The following is a 16,338-nucleotide window of genomic DNA, read 5'->3' as shown; positions in this document are numbered from 1 at the left end:
TCATCTTGTTGTACATAATCTGTTGTTAATTTAAAAAAATACAATTGCTTAAAAAAATAATAATAACAACAATAATAATAACAATAATAATAATAATAATAAAAAAAAAATGTGTCACAGGCTTTGAAGTGGTTTTCACAGAAAGAAGAGGGCTCATTAAACGCAGCACCACAGTACAGGTCAGTATATTTGGAGCATAATTAAAGAGACGTGACAATGTTTGAAAATCAAACATCACGTTTGTTATCCTCAAACAATCATTGGAGGTCAAATAAAAGGTTTACTCTGCTTGTAAAGAATATTTTCACAAAGTGCAATACAACATAAATCCATGCTGTTTGACTCAGTAAACAGTATTTATAAGGAATGCTTTATACAACTGGATGATATAAGTGACTTGTAGCATTGCTCTGATGATTATCACCAATCTGGCACAGTAGTCACAAACTGCTCTGTGAGCCACATTACTACAACTAAGAATTTTTCATTCATTTTTAAATGATAGTTTCTCTTTCCCTGATCTGTTCAGGGGGACTAAGGTTCATTACCACTCTGCTTCCCCAACTGCTTTCGAAAACACGTAGTCCCTGCCGCCGTAGCACATCACTCCGTCCTTCAGGTGAAACTTCCAACGGTTCTTACTGCGGTGAATCTGCAAAATGCAAAAGCAGTGAGTACAATATTCAGTTAAAATTCAGCACTGGGCTTTGATGAGGTGAAATTAATGGCTAATAAAAAGACAGCAGTTCTTACTTTGTCATACTGGCAAACAATGACATTGTCAGTGTCAAAAAGGTCGGGGATGTCTTGCTCAATCACATCGTCACCTGAATTCAGAGGGTCCTAATCAACAGTTTGCGCAATGGAGGAAACAAATAGTCAAGTTATGCAATCAAGATATGCTCTTCGGAAAACCACCTGCAAAAATATAACTGAAAAATGTAATTTTAGGGAGAAATGCACAAATCTACTGGAGCTCTCCAAAGAAAGTTTTCTTTTAATGGAAAGAAATAAGCCATGACTCATGAAAATGCATTTCAAACTCACTCTCTCACCTCCTCCTCTATGTTAGCGAGTTCATCTGCACCTTCACCGTCGCTGCTGGAGGAGATGCTGTTGCCATCACTGCTTTCATTTCCTTCCTGCAGGGCCTTCATGGCCTCTGCATTGATTATACCCAGAAAGTCATTCTCTTCCAGGGGAACCTCCTCTTCCTCCTCGAGGTCAGAGTTGCCTGCAGGCCCATCGAGCTGAACGATGTCTGAGAACTGGCTGTAGCCCAGATCCAACTGAGAATGAATTGCAAGAAGAAACATCACAGTTATGAATTCGGAGAAATCAAGCTTATAAAAGGGAGCAACTGTCCTAATAAAATGACTATTGCTTCAGTAATTTAATATCAGAAACATAAAATGTCTCAAATTGACAGCACAGCAATCTGTGTTGTACCGCTAATGAATTTAAGATACGAATGCAGACTATGTTGATGATTTAGAAGCTTTGGGGAGAGGCTGATAAACTTGATGCTACCTGAATCCAGATGTTAAAATACAAGGTAAACCATTATTTCAAATTAAGGAAAATGGCACTCTAAAATCTGTCTTTTAAAAGTTCAAAAATATTGATCAGATCTACCAGAAAAACATTTTTTGAGTCTCTCTTGTGGGTCAAGCATCCTAAATACTACAACTGTTACAGCCCTCTCCAGCTTACAAATAGCTATATCTTAAACTTTTCACCACTTTATTAAATCACTTAAAGTGCTCCTAAGAGTCTGATATTTTGTACACATTCCCCCCTTTTTGATTTCATGTGGCAGTACTTTGTGCCAGCCCATTAAATGTTACATAAAAACAGCATAAAGCTGCAGCTGTAGTCAAGCCTATATGCCTTATCCAGCATACAGAGTGATGAGTGCATTTCCCAAAATGTAGAACTACTCTTTAGACAATACACATCCACACTTCAATGACCTGATCTTTTCTATGCCTTAAAGTGATATTTGCTATATTAGACTGAGAATTCTTTCCAAATTACCCCAAGAGTCGCTTCAGACTGGCTGTCAGACTCCACAGGAGCTAGCTTCCTTGCCCATTCTGCTTTTTCTCTCTCCTCCTCAATAACTTCTTTCAGGATGTCATCAATGTCTCTGCTCTGAGCCATCTGTGCCAGAGCCTCCTCTCTTCTGATCTGGTAGTCTAATAACTGAGTGCAAGGTGAGGCGGTCGTGCTGAGGTTGGGTTGTGGATTTGGCTCATTTTCTTCCTGTGGGAAATCTGGCTCTGTAGACTGCAGGGGAAGGCTGCCCTCCTTACTGGAGGGTAAAATGGTCTTTGGCTGTGTGACAGACTGAGCTGGAACAGAGGATGTTTCTACCTCGTGGGGAGCAATAGGATTTGGTGGGATTGCAGTGGGCTGGGGGGCAGAAGCCTCCCTCCATTCAGTGACTTTCTGCATGGCTTGGGTTGCAGGCTGCTGACCCACTGGGGCCTGCGTAACCACAACAGGAACATTGACCTTGTAAAGTTGACCTTAGTGAGGTGATACAAAAGAGTGAAATGTTATTTTGAGAAGCCTGGCCAGGCTGGAAATAAAAACTGATTTAAGCTGTAAAGTCATTCCATACCAGAGGCTGTTTGTAGAGTGACTCCTGCTGGTATCTGCACGGGGTAAGCCAATCCAGCAGGGAGGGAAAAGGTAGCAAGTGTCTCTGAATTGTTCTGAAATAAAACATTATGTTGTGAGGAAAATACAAGACTAAGTATATTAAATACCAGCTTTTGTACAATCACCTCCAAAATATAGACTTAATAATTATACACTGCGAGTCTTATCTCTTGAAGTAACTAACGAATACTGAGGTTTGCCTCATTATAAAACCACCTGCAGTTGTGGTCAAAAGTTTACCAAGACTCATCATGGGCATAAATATAGTAATTCAGGGCTTTCAGTGATTTCTATGAACTGTTCTTTTTCCAGGTTAGATGATTGAACAGCAGGGTCACACACAGGGTCCAGCAAAACAGTCCCAGAGCATGATACCACCACCACGCTTGACAGCTCACATGGAGTTCTTAGGAGTTTTTCCTATCTGACTGTGACAGTTTGGGTCTTCTTTCAGGCCTTGGAAAAGTAGTGATGCATCCAGGTAACTTGTATTTGCGTACAGTTGTTTGAACTGATGATCTTGGAATCTGAGGTTGTTGAGAAACAGCTCCAGGAGACCTTCAGACTTTCCCCATCTTGTGTAAATCTACAGTTCTCTTTTTTAGATCTTTACCGAGTTCCTTGGACTTTTCTGAGAATTTGTCAGTGAAGTGGAAATCATTTCAATACTCAAAAAGAGGAACTGTGATAACTAATGAGAAGGGTTTTTTGGTTTTCAAATTTAGACATAAAAATAAAAGAATTCAGCTTAAGAAAAATAACAATTCAATCATTACAATTTAGATACATTACATTAATAGAACTTTATTATGAAAAACCAAACATGTCATCCAAATGAGAAAACTATATTCAGAGGCTGTCAAACTAAAAATATTTTAGGGTGTGTCTGCAGAATCATGTTATAAAAGGTGGAGATAGGCAGCGGAAGAACAAACCAAATATTGGTGCCAGTATGATTGCCTTCTTTCATGGTGCAAGATAAGACCTTGGAGGACTGCCTTTCTGAGTGCCTTTCAAGTCATGTGCATCCCTCATGCAAGTAATTATTACACGTTATGGAGGTGATGTAAATCTCAATCACACTTGCCTTGACCGGGAAGCTGCGGATATTTTGATTTCCAGGGATGACAACTGAGGCTGAAAGAAATATTACCAAAAAAGTGAGTAATTTTGGCTATTGTGTACATATTAGTACAAAAAGCCATTCAAATTAAATTTATTGACCTTTGTCTTCATTTAAGATCCCCCCCCCGTAATATTCAAGGCACAAAGCTTGCAGCTGTATTAATTACAAGAAGAGTTAAGGTGCTTCTTTTGTTGGTGAGCAATTTAAGCTTACCCGTGAGCTCTTGATCACTCTGAGTGTAGCTGGCAGGAAGCTGGAGCACAAAGTTGGATGGGTTGGCGTTTTTCCTTAAGCCTTCCATTGCTTTTGACTGCATCACTTTTGACTCCCAGAGCTGAACAGCAGAAGACACAGCAGTATGTCTTCCAGGTATGGTGCACACTCCCTCACTAGATGGATTAACTTTGCTGTCACTGACAACTTGAGTCAAGAGTGCATTATATTTATGCTTTTAGGAAATAATAAATAGCAGTAGTAGTGCAGGGTTATTTAAACTCACATGTCTTAAATCATCCAGGACGCGGTCTTCAACTCCTTCATCCAAGAAGAGTTCTCTCACGCTGTCAATCACGTCATCGATTATGGACAAGTAGAGCTTGGCCTGAAGTTGTTTACGAAAGAGCAAGTCAGAAGGTGTCGGTGGCTAAAAATCCTTCACAGAAACTAGTTGTTATGAAAACATCCATAACAAGTCAAAAACGGTTGTTTTCTGTGCCTCAGTGCTGGAAAATATAGACCCGAGGTGGTTTTCTAAGGATATCAACGCCACTCTTCAATCCGGGTGACATAAACAGGCGAGATAAATCTGCCATTTGCCATAACAAACGCACTATTGCACATCTTACTGAGCATCCCTGCAGATATAGTCAAGTAAAAAAATAATAATAGTAAAACAATATTATGAGCAGGCTTCTTATTGGACAAAAACCTAGCTGATCTTAACTGCCTTTTGTTTGTTGAGCGCATTAATCTAACTCACAGTTCGCGATCAGTTCGACCCGATTAACTAAAACGTTTCCGTTTCTTACCACTGGGCCTGTGTCGGTCAGCATCCTTGGAGAATGACTGGGGAACTTTCACACTAGACTTCTACCCATTTGGAAACATAATAGACAATTAACTGTGATTAAGTCGCATTGTTTTACACGAGGCATACACGCGCAGGTGACCGCAATCAGCATCAGGCGCGCAGACAGGTGCGTTAGCACGTGAGGTTTCTTTTTTGTTTTTCCCAGGAGGGGAAAGTGATTGATTTAAAATGTGATTTCAGGTTCTTGCTTCAAACAAGATGAAGGTTCAGGGCTTCCTAAGTGCACTTGTCATATTAGAGGTTTATTTCAGTGGAGGTTTGGGTTGAGGGGCTGGTGGCTGCTGGACCTCAAATAGCATGTTTTATGGCAACAACTCTAAAATCTGAGCACACAAGTCCTGTGATCTAAGATTAAATGGGAGAGGTGACTTAACTTGTCAGAAGTCCCTTAAATATCCCTGTCCAGCACTAATAACCTCTTCTTTCTCTAGTTTCCTGGTTACTTTCAGTAGAAAAGTTACACAGCTGGCACAGTGCTGGGAAATCAGTGCACTTTTCCTGATCCCAGGAGTGCACAATGCCGGTAGTTAAAAATATTCCATCCTTTACAAAACACTGTTTGAACTTGGTGTTCAATAGATTCAGAGCAGCAGCGGGAGCCGTGACCCCTGCTTCTTGCAAGTTGTCTGTTTTGGCGATGCTGGGACTCTTTCAACAGTGTTGGTTGACAGCTCTGATGAGGATGAGAGCGATGCAGCTGAAAAGCAGCAACACGAGACACCCTTGTGGATACTGCAGTTGCTGGAAGTAAACAGGCGGTTTAGCTGTCACTTCACTACAAAGCTACTGTGGACTCGCATAGAGCCCTCACCTGAACTGGAAGAAAATAAAGGCCCTGTTTCCACATTGATATGAGGCAGTGCTGCATTAGCTCTCCGATGAGCTTTTTTTTTTTTTTTTTTTTTTTAACCTTAGACAAAGAAAGTATGGGGTAATTTAAACTTGAGACTGGATTTATTCAGTGGAAAACCTTTATTCAGGCAGGCCGTGTTGTGACGGTTAAACAATGCTCAGTTGGTACTAAGGGATCCAAAGTGTGCCAATGAAATAAAAACATACCATGACACCACAAACACCTCCTCTGCACCCATGCAGACTCCTCAGACCATGCAAAGTTTTTCCAATCTTCTGTTGAACCTGTGAAAATTGTACTCTCAACTTCCTGTCCTTAGCTGACAGGAGTAGTACCTGGAATGGTCTTCTGCGTTCATCCACTAATTGCAAGGAGCTTGGTAGTTTGATCTGTGGCTGATCCAGTGTGAGATACTTAAGCCCAAGTTGTTCTCCACATGTTCATCAGCATGTGAATGAGCTTAATAATATAAAGTGCTTTGAAGCACAGGCAAAGTAGAAAAGCACATTTTAAGATCCAGTCCATTCACCATTCTTCTGCACATCTTGGTTGTAAATAGTCGTTAATTTAGATGCTGTTGCCTTCTTATCAAAGAATGGGGCAATTCTTCCTCGACCTGTGGTATCAACAAACCATATTGACCCAGGGAACTGCCACTCACTTTTTTAGACCATTTTCTATGAACTCCAGAGATGGTTTTATAGAAAAATCTCACTAGATCAGCGGTTTGTGAACTATTCAGAGCAGCTCGTCTGGCACCAACAACCGTACCACATTCAAAGTCACATAAATCACCTTGCTTAGTGTGAACATGCCTCAGCACACGGAGTTGCTGTCATGCGATTGGCTTAGACATTTGGATTAAGGAGTTGAACAATTGTACCTAACAAAGAGAGTGTATATTTTAAGACTATACTTAAGAGTTATGATTGTCAGTGACAAAATTTGTAAAAAAAAAAAAAATCATAACTGGACTTTAAGTGTTGCTGAAGGGCAGTAAAACTCATTTTACAGATTTAAGAAGAACACGTTTTCTTTTAAAGAGGGAGAGACTTAATAGATTGCATGTTGAGGCATTGGTTGAGAATGACTCATAAACACAGATGCCCTTATAAAACATACTGCACAATAAAACACCAGCAGTGTAGTGAAACAATACTGAAACTTACTGACTTCTCTGTCTGTACCGGCGTTCTGAGCAACTTCATGCAGCTGCCTGCAGCAGTTTATCATGGCCTACAAATCATACGTCTCAGCAAAAGCCTGCAGTGATGGGAAGCATTTAATTTTCACACTGTTTTGAATCTTAGTGAGGTGCAGGTTTATAACTGCTCTGCCCCCGTGTTGAGTAAATTACCAAGTGTGGAGAAAAAACGAGTGCGAGATAACAGCTGTGAAAGAAGTACTACCATGACTCATTCTGGTTTAATTGCTTTTTCTTTTTTACTTTTGATGTATATAATATCCAGCTTAAGCCAGGTACTTCATACATAAAAGTTATCAATAAACACCTTTTTGTTCAGTATGGCCCTTCACCCCTTTTTTTTATTATCATATATAAACCCGATTCACAACCCAGAGAGCAGAAAGATACAGAATTGATTTGTTTAAATAAAATTACAGTCCTCCAACACAACACAACCTCAGTATAAAGTCAAAGGGTCCGCTCAAGATAAACAATACTTTTGTTGCTTGAGACAAAAAGAAATCTCACTTTATATATTATCAGTACCCAATATATGTTGTGATGTTACCTAAACATCACCATTCTTTAAACACAACGATCCAACATTTTCGTGCCATTTCCACAAAGATTTTGTACAAATAAAAAAAATTCAAAGTGTGCCAACTTTAAATATAGATGGACAACACAGTAGCACCACCCGTAGCATCGGTTGATATTTAACCTCTCTGTAAAGTAATGATCTCAAAAGGCCATTACTTAAGTTGCTTATGTTACACAACGTGTTTGGCGTGCATTTATTAATTGATGTTGATAATTCTGGAGGACAGTGCAGATATTGCAGATGCAAGCATAATCGTATAAGCTGTAAATCTCATACAATTTATAAATCTATTAAATGTAAAGTGCTAGGTATAAGGACTGTGTTAAATTGTTTATTAGGGCTAAACAAGTTCAGTCTCAGTTAAAGGATATAAAAATCATAGAACCTCCATCAGAAATGCTACCAAGCTGCATGATTTTATGAATTCTAAAACCAGATATAAGCAGAAAGTCTCGCTTCACCCTGTTATTTTTAATATCCCTTCACCTTTAAGAAGATTTTGAAAAACATTTTATAGGAATAACTTCCTCTACTAAGTGTCTTTAATCATCATTGCGTCATACAGCCAGACTGCCTCTGTGACTCTGTTTCAATCCATTTCTTTTCCACTTCCACCTAAGAAAAGAAAGAAAGAAAAAAGTTAGTTCCAATAAATTAAAAAAAAAAAAAAAATCGATCCACAATTAAGCACAGATGAAGATATTTTTATTTTTCCGTTGAAGCATCTCACCTGACAGTGATAGCGCGTCCAACTGGTCACATGTTTCTGCGGCTGGATGTCATTCACAGTGCCCAAGGATTTAACCCTGGTCTGTGACACAACCGCGCCCACAATTTCACATTCCATCGTGACAAAAGGGTACCAGTCATTTGGGATCTCCTGATCAGATCCCAGCTCCAGTTTGCAGGAAAATGAGTGGGGATGATCCAAGGCTGCAAAGCAGGAAAGAAAGGTCACTTGCAGCTGTCGTCGTACATCACAGCACGACAAACATACTGTGCATAGGCAGGAAGAGGCAAGAGTAAAAAGCAGTATGAGAAAAGGATGTGTAAGGCTAAATGTTAAGGGGCACCTATCATGCTCCTCATTATTTCTGTCACTTATGTACTGTTACAGTAGTCTCAGATTAAACATGGCTACACTTTCAAATAATTAGGTCAATGTATGTGTAAAGCTTCAGACTGCACCAAATACTCTTTTTAACTGGTGTCCTGTCTCTTGTCTCACAGAGCCCTGGCTGTGGACATTAAAGTTAAAGCTGCTGTTCAAACCTTCTGTTTACAAGGAGCAGCCAATCATAAGAAAGCTAGCTAAAAAGGGTCGGAAACAGCATGTTTCAGACTTTGCACCAATGAAGCATGTAATCACAGAAAACTATCCAAATTGACAGAGCTTAAAACTATATACAGCTGGAAAAGTGCAACAGGTTCCTTTTTGACCTGTCATAAGCATTACCCATATTCTTTGCAGGCAGTCTGTCGATCTTCCACACGATCGCCGAATATACATTCTCGTACTTGACGGTGCCGATCGACACCTGCATGACAGGCTGTGAATCTGCAGCGGTGACTGAGCCCAAGCAGGCATTTCTGTTCATGCGGGCCTTTAAAGACCTCTGTCGCAGTAAGGCCACCGTCTGTGTCACTTTGACCCAGTCGCCTGGCACCGGAACGCGGATCACAACATTCTCACACAGCGGGTAGTGAGTGTCAGACTCCCTCATGCAAGAAAGGAACGTGGTTGACATGTTGAGAAAAGCCTGGAGCTCCACGTAGGCACCTTGAACCGTTACCGTAGCTTTGATTGAGAAGGGAATTTCAGTGCAACCAAGGACCCTTGTTTTGTAGCGCATCAGCTCCACTCTGCATGCATCAGGAGGCAAAAACTTGATCAGTCGCGACCTCTGAAACTCCATCTTGTTCACGCATTTGTGGAAATGGTAGCCTGCAATCTCCATCCAGAGTTCACTGCCCTCCTCTGAGCCATAGCTGGAGTCAAAGTGCAGCAACCCGAGGTCATTAAGGGCAAGAAAACAGTCTCCTAGTCCGTTCAGAAAAGCAAGACAGTGAATCTGGGTGAAGGCTGTTTGCTCCATTACGCCCCCACACTTATCTAGCTGTATCCAGATGTGATCGGTGATCTGCAGCGACAGCTCCTGTTCCTCGTAGTGCCGCCTCTGCTGGTGGGGGACACTCAGTTTGAAGATCTCCTCCTCCATGGAGACCACCAGGTCCTCGATCTCATCGTGCACTGTGGAGCCAAACTTGAGGAGCTGCTCTACCTCAGCTTCGTGACTAACCTCGAACTTTGGGTGAAAGCGCTTCTTTTCTGTGTAGGAGAAATGTTCCACCTTGACTGTGAGGACTTTGCGGGGCTCGCTGTAGCTTTCCAGTTTAAGATCCGAGAGCCTGCAGTGAGGGAGAAGCTGAAATTCTTTGAATGGCTTCTCAAGCCCTTTCTCATAGAACATCTGTAGCACACCTCCCGGCAACAAGCGGAGATAGATCGGTCCCCACTGACGCGAGGACATGCGGTTCTTTTTTTCAGGAATCCTGAGCATGATAGACCAACCGTCTCTCTTCTGACTACGAAACAAACCGCGAGGTGCAAACTGAGATGTACCTTCACTTAACACCTCACTTTTGCAACTTAGCCGCCTCTGCTCTTCTTTGTCTGTCTCTGTCTGGCTGTCGGTTTTTGTATGTAGGCCTTCCAGTTTGTTGCAAACAACAGAGAAGGAAAGCTGGTCACGCTGAGGCTCACTGCCATCTTTGGTCCGTATAAAAAAACGTGGAAGGCTGTTGTCCGATTCAGAGTCTGAGGAGGAGCTACCCGCATCCGTATTTAGTTTAGGTCCATCCCAGAACGGGTTAAAGTGTCCTGAATTACCCTTGAAAGAAGGGAAAGGGCTTGGCCCATCTGATGTTTGATTCAGGGCCTGTGGTGCAGGAGAGAAAACAGAGGTGGTAACTGGGCTGGAAAAACTCCTTGAGAAGTCCTTCTTGTCCCATGTTTTGGAGTAAAATGGTGACGCGCTGCTAGGAACCCCACCTTCAGGAGTGCTAAACGGTGTGCTACATGGTACACAGGAACTTCCGCTAAGACTTGAGTGACTTTGAGGCGATTCCAGGGAACTACTAAAGCTCCAGGAAGTATCTTTGATTGGAGGAAGCACTAATTTCAGGCCGTTGGGACGCGGCACTGATGCTTTGATGAGTCCTGGGGACTGCAGAGGTTTCTGAGGTGACGATAGCGGTGTGCTGTCATCTTCAAACGTGACCCAGTTTGAGTGATTTGTGGAGCACATGGCCAAAGAGGTCTGCAGACCGGTTCAAAACGACAGCTCCTCCTTTGTTGGATTAACTGTCCCCCGAATTCAAAAGTCTTCTTCTCTGTTAGAAGAAAAAGAAAGAAGAATGAGACACTATTGACCCAAGTTCAAATGTAAAACTAATTTAGATCAAATCTCTAAAGTCAGCTCCCATCTCAAAGCACGAACAACTGAAACGTTTGCTATCGGTACAAGAGAGAGCCCTCGAGGACATAAATAAAACATGTCTTTAAAGTACTCCATTAAAGCTTAATCAACACCTGACCCGGAACAAGTTCATTTCTTTTTTCTCTATTACAATTACCTAAGGTTCGCTGACGTGACAGCTGAATAAGCATTCTGCAGCCCAGTGTTGGCGAAGAGGGAGTCGAGTTTCTCACACCACAGATTTATTTTTTTTATAGACATTTATTAACTGGAAACTCTCTGAAGTAATTCCATCATAGAACATGAAAACTCATTCCCGGAGTTTTATCTTTTAGCTATAAAGATGAGGGTTAAAGGAATGGTGACAGGAGACTGCAGGGAATTCTTGCACTGACAGATTCGTCTTTACACCGGTAATTGTAACAGGGATTTCATGCATGTTTATGCAACTTTAATAAACTCACTCACTCTCACACATAGACCACCTCCTTCATTTAGATCAGTTGTGCAAGCAATACAAGAAATGATACAGTCTTTATTCTTCTAACAATATCCCAATACAAAGTGTGAGCCTGAGAAATGGGTGAAGAAATCTGTTCTTCTTAGTCAAAATAGCAAGACTTTGGAAAGCTGTCGATGCAAACCAAACACTGCATCGCAGTTTCTCAAAGGATTTTTAGAATCTCTCTCTCTGTAGCTCAGAATTTTTTTTAAATGCACAGAGGATAAAGCAAAAGACTTCAGAGATGTGGCAGTTCAAAGCTGCTGCAATGTAAAAAGGTGTATTTTAGACCTGCTGTGCTGTCTAAATATTTCAAAGCCAGCGTGCTCCAAATTGCGTGGGAGAAAAGTTAGCCATGGCAGAAAAAGTCCAGCCTCGTTAAAAAACCATGAGGTCAGATGAGAGAAGCAGGTACACTGGGGCTCATCTAGTTCCACACGAGGCTTCAAAAAGGGACAAAGTGTGCATGGCATCTTTATGGTGGATGGTATTTTAATATATGAATGAGATATTGAAAAAGTATGGCGATATTGCTAAACAGGAATGACGTTCAGGCTAATCTGCCAGTGGTTAGCGAGTAAACATGTTGTAATCTTTATGCGATCTCGCAGTTAATTTTCCAGCTACTCAATCACAATCTGCCTTTTGATGCGCTGGCAGTTCAGCTCTCAGTAATATCCGGCTCAGTGAAGCCCCCTTACAAAATACAGACGCTTCATCTTCCCATAAAAAAAGGGGGACAGAAAGCCTCAATTACAGGCTCCCTCTGCGCTCCAAGACGCAGCCATGACTTGCATGGAGGAGACATGGAGTGGAAAGTTCCTCTTGCTACAAATAAACATGGAAGTGTGTGTGTGAGTAAGGGAGGGTGTTCTGATTCAGAAGAGTGGACTGACAACTCCTCAGTCAAACAGTGAAGAACATCTTTCTAATGAGAGGATGTTTGCGAGGTTTTACGCAGACGTTTCCACGAGCTCATCCGTCTCTTCAACTTATAGAATCCATCTGCTTCGATTCACAGAGGAGGAGGAAATCTCCACAGGGGGTTACTGACAGTCTTTCAAACTCATTTCCAAGCCAGCCATCTCTTCCTGGGCTCTCCAGCAGGCAATGCAGAAATGAGACTCTGCTAAATCAACAGAGGACAAAAGAATACATTCCACACATTCCTCTGGGACAAGCCGCTTTGCACACAGGAAATAGCAGGCTGCTGTATTCGTGTGAACTGACAACAAATATTATCTTAATGTCAGTTTATCACACTTCAAAAATCCACCAGTTCTACAGGTCATAAATTTGGATTGGTCTGATTATTTATTACTGCCAAAGCGCAGCGAAAAGAGACTGGGGATTAAGAGAGCCTTATGAAACTAATTATGTACTTTAAAAACAAAAACAAGTCGGAACTACCATGAGGATTTTTACACTGACTTATTATTGTTTCGAGACTTAAGATGACCTCATCAGATTTCTACCAGCTAAAAACCAATGCAAAGTTAAGACCTGTAATTCTGCCGGGCAACGTCAGGCTCCCTGTACAGGTTGGTTTGCATTTAAATTACAGCTCTGCAGTTATGACAAACAGCCAACAAAGACCATCCGGCTTCTCAAGTTTATCATTACTGATCATTACTGTAGTTATTTAAATTGCTTGCTAAACCAAGGGTAGGCAAAAAAAAAAAAAAAAGTTGCACACCTCACAGTCATTAACAAGGTCTAATGCTGCTTAACCACAGCTATTTGGCCTCGCTAGTTGCTGAAAATGTAAGCTTTAAAAGGCGCCAGTCGTGCAGAGCATTTTGATATTGGTTTTTTCAAAACTGCATGGGAGGATGAATACACGCGCTAACAGATCAGCTGGCAGATAGTGGAAAAATTAAGCATGGAGCATGAGAACATGCAATCCACAAAGGGGAACAGCCATGAAACAACTGAAAATAGTATTGCTTATATGGTTAATTACTGATAAATGATGACTGAGTGGAAAGTCTTGTGGTTCAACAAAACTGCTGAATTTGAAAAAACAAATACACACACACACACACACACACACACACACACACACACACACACACACCAGGGCTTGAACTCAGCAGACAGATGCTTCCTGATTAAAGAAGACACTTTCCTGCTGGATTCTCTGGCCACTTCCTGTACATTCACACCACAGCCTGGAATATTTTTCCTTCGAAATAAAACTTGTATATATAAATAAACAAAATAAGACACTTTAAAATGAGAGGGCAGGTTGCTACCATTGTAACCACAATGAGAGCATGGACTAGTGCAGAGCTGAAAATGTGATGACCCATTTCCAGTGGCAGCAGTGGCATCGTGTGCAAAGTGAGCTCCCATTAACACAAAGCACAGGAGTGAGTGTGGGTGCCGCAGCTCTTTTTGTCTCCTCACACGTTGAATGAATCGGCGTTATGTTAGTTATACACTTTAATCCCGGGATTCCCTGCCGCATTTATTGTGGAAATTTGTTCCAGTTCAGACAAGCATGACTGGGAACAGAATGAGGAGGAATGAATGGGGGGATGTTTGTGGATGTAGTTTACTCATTTAATTATGCTTTCCTTTCATCTGGAATGAAGGGATAAACTATTATAAACTTGTGCTTAATGTATGAAAACAAATAATAGAATAAATTAAAATGTATAGATATTAGTTCTAGTACACAGGGGGTTTAAGCTGCAGTCTCTAGTACAGGGTTGACAAACATAAGCCCCACAGGCCAGAGTTGACCTGGAAAATACTCAAATCTATCCCACTGAACCGCTTTGGAAAATGTAAAAGACAGCATACATTTTGAACTTTTTTTTAAACTGCATTTTCATTGGTTTTACAGCTTTTCCTACTGATAATGACCCCCTCCATTACTCCTAAGTAATGAATAAACCACTTAATAAAGGAAAAAACCCATCCCCCCCTCACAATCTACTATAGAAATTTCACAGTGAGTCCACAAGGAAACAAATACTGTGAATTAACAAAAACTTTCTGAGCAAAAGCAACCAAAACCTTTTATTTAATTTTACACCTTCATTTCTTACACGTAAGCCCAAAAAGACATGCTAACAGATGCCTTTCATTACCTAGAGCAGCATTTTTTTTCCTCAATCTGGCATGTCCTGTTTAAACTGCTCTTCTTATTCTTACATTAAAATATCTCAGAGATTAAATGTATAGTTAAACAGTTTCTTTCCCCTTCAAATCAAAGTGGGCTGTATGTGGCTTACATTGTAAAATGAGTTGGAAATCCCTCTACCAAGTACATTTCACTTGTCCAAATGCATTTATTTTTATAAATTGTACTTATGTAACAAAATTAAACGGGAAGATTTACATGTAATCAAAATACTTGTAAAATGAGTTTAACATTCCTGCTGTAGCAGCTTTGATTGCTACTAGAGGATGTTATCTAATGTTAGTAGACTATGATTGGGCTACTTTACTGTCTTTATGACTCTCGCACTGGTCTCTTTACTGCTAAAGTGGCTACAGTCCAGCAAAAGTTACACAATCTCACATTTAGCCATACTTATTAAAAGTTTACTGTATTAAAAAAAGGCTACACATTTCCTATTAATATCATCTACATGCGCAGATAAACTGTATGCCTCCTGTTAAATCACACTTATTTGATACACTGTTTCATTGTCACACCCAGCGCGCGGTCAGTTGGCTGCCAGACACAAACACTAGTTGCTGGAAAACAACATTTCTTTTCGTCCCATGGCAACTCAAGACTGGACACACAAAACAGTACCAAGCATGCTGTCATCCACAACAGAGCCAGCCCCGCGTCCCGGACAGAGAGGCCCAATCCTGGGATAAAGCTCCGCGCCTTTTGTTTTGACGCACGAGCTCGAAGGAGTAAAGTTGTCACCCTGAGTTTACTTTTATCGTGCTCTGGCTTTGCGCACTTTTAGGTGAGCACCACACGCGCCAGTCACTCTCGACCGAGCGACGACACGACAGCACACCGGGTCGACACTTACAAAAAAAAAAAAAGAGTACACTAAAACAGTTTATTTGGTTTTTACAACGTGACCTGAACTAAACACAGCTCCCTGAGTGCAAGCGAAAAGGAAAACATACTCACAAACTTAGCAGCAGCAGTGACTAATTCAGGCCATGACTTTTTGTTGCTTTGTTTTTTTTTTGTTTGTTTTTTGATGGACACGTCTGAACTCCGACGTCGGCCCGGTCCTGATCAAAATGGCAGAGTGTAAATCCTGGGAGTTTGCACAGCCTAGCGCTTCCCCCTCCCGAGTTCAGACTGATGGTTGTCCTCCGACGGGACACTGTGGGACTGAACACAGCAGTGCTGCGTTCACTGCGGTGGGACACATCAGAATATTGGCTATTTCTGGACATACGTTAACTTACTAAGTTCATATTTCGACAAATTAATGTTAATATGCTCACTCAGTAACTATCAGAGTTCAGATACGGTTGACAATGTTTCAAAGCTAACCATAAACATAGCACCCAACTGCCACATTTATATAAAGTGTGTCATTACAACCTTTGGCCTTGTGATAGTTATTCAGTTTAGCAAAAGATTAAAAAAATAATTTTAAAAAAGAAGAAAAGACAAGTTGATCATTATTTCATCACACACAAAAAGAGAATCTCGTCTGCCCTTTCACCGCTGTTTACAAAACAAAAGCACGTAAAAACTTAAGTTGTATAAAACACACAACTTCAAGCAGGGTGTTTAAATCGCCTAACTTTACAGTAATATAAATGCCTTTGGTATTATGTATAGTAATTCTGCAGCCTATACAAACTTCTTATTAGAGCTACTGTACTCTTCAGTCATGTA

General features: G+C 41.0%; 1 protein-coding gene across 1 annotated transcript; it reads right to left on the bottom strand.

The window, feature by feature from the left end:
• Positions 1-260: 260 nt before the first annotated feature.
• On the bottom strand, positions 261-15,836 carry ston1 (stonin 1). Its single transcript, XM_013911852.1, has 11 exons — positions 15,613-15,836; positions 8,980-10,916; positions 8,254-8,456; positions 4,293-4,394; positions 4,007-4,127; positions 3,755-3,804; positions 2,627-2,720; positions 2,038-2,531; positions 1,056-1,289; positions 754-843; positions 261-652 (listed from the first exon to the last, which is right to left on the bottom strand). Exons 2-11 carry the CDS (start codon positions 10,829-10,831, stop codon positions 545-547), a joined length of 3,348 nt encoding a protein of 1,115 aa, XP_013767306.1. The 5' UTR covers positions 10,832-10,916; positions 15,613-15,836; the 3' UTR covers positions 261-544.
• Positions 15,837-16,338: the final 502 nt, after the last annotated feature.

This window comes from Pundamilia nyererei, unplaced genomic scaffold (genome assembly GCF_000239375.1).
Source record: "Pundamilia nyererei isolate P.nyererei 1_Seehausen unplaced genomic scaffold, PunNye1.0 scaffold00073, whole genome shotgun sequence".
Taxonomy (NCBI): Eukaryota; Metazoa; Chordata; class Actinopteri; order Cichliformes; family Cichlidae; genus Pundamilia; species Pundamilia nyererei.
Note: the sequence above shows the minus strand (reverse complement) of the source record. Positions and strands in the feature narration are given on the sequence as shown.

Bases quoted from the DNA above. Each gene is read 5' to 3' on its own strand.
- ston1 (XM_013911852.1), bottom strand. From the start codon at position 10,831: ATGTGCTCCACAAATCACTCAAACTGGGTCACGTTTGAAGATGACAGC. The intron at 4,395-8,253 runs GTGAGATGCTTC...AAACAACTTCAG, and splicing joins GGACGCGCTATCACTGTCAG to GCCAAGCTCTACTTGTCCAT. The intron at 2,532-2,626 runs GTATGGAATGAC...CACCTCACTAAG, and splicing joins CACTCTACAAACAGCCTCTG to GTCAACTTTACAAGGTCAAT.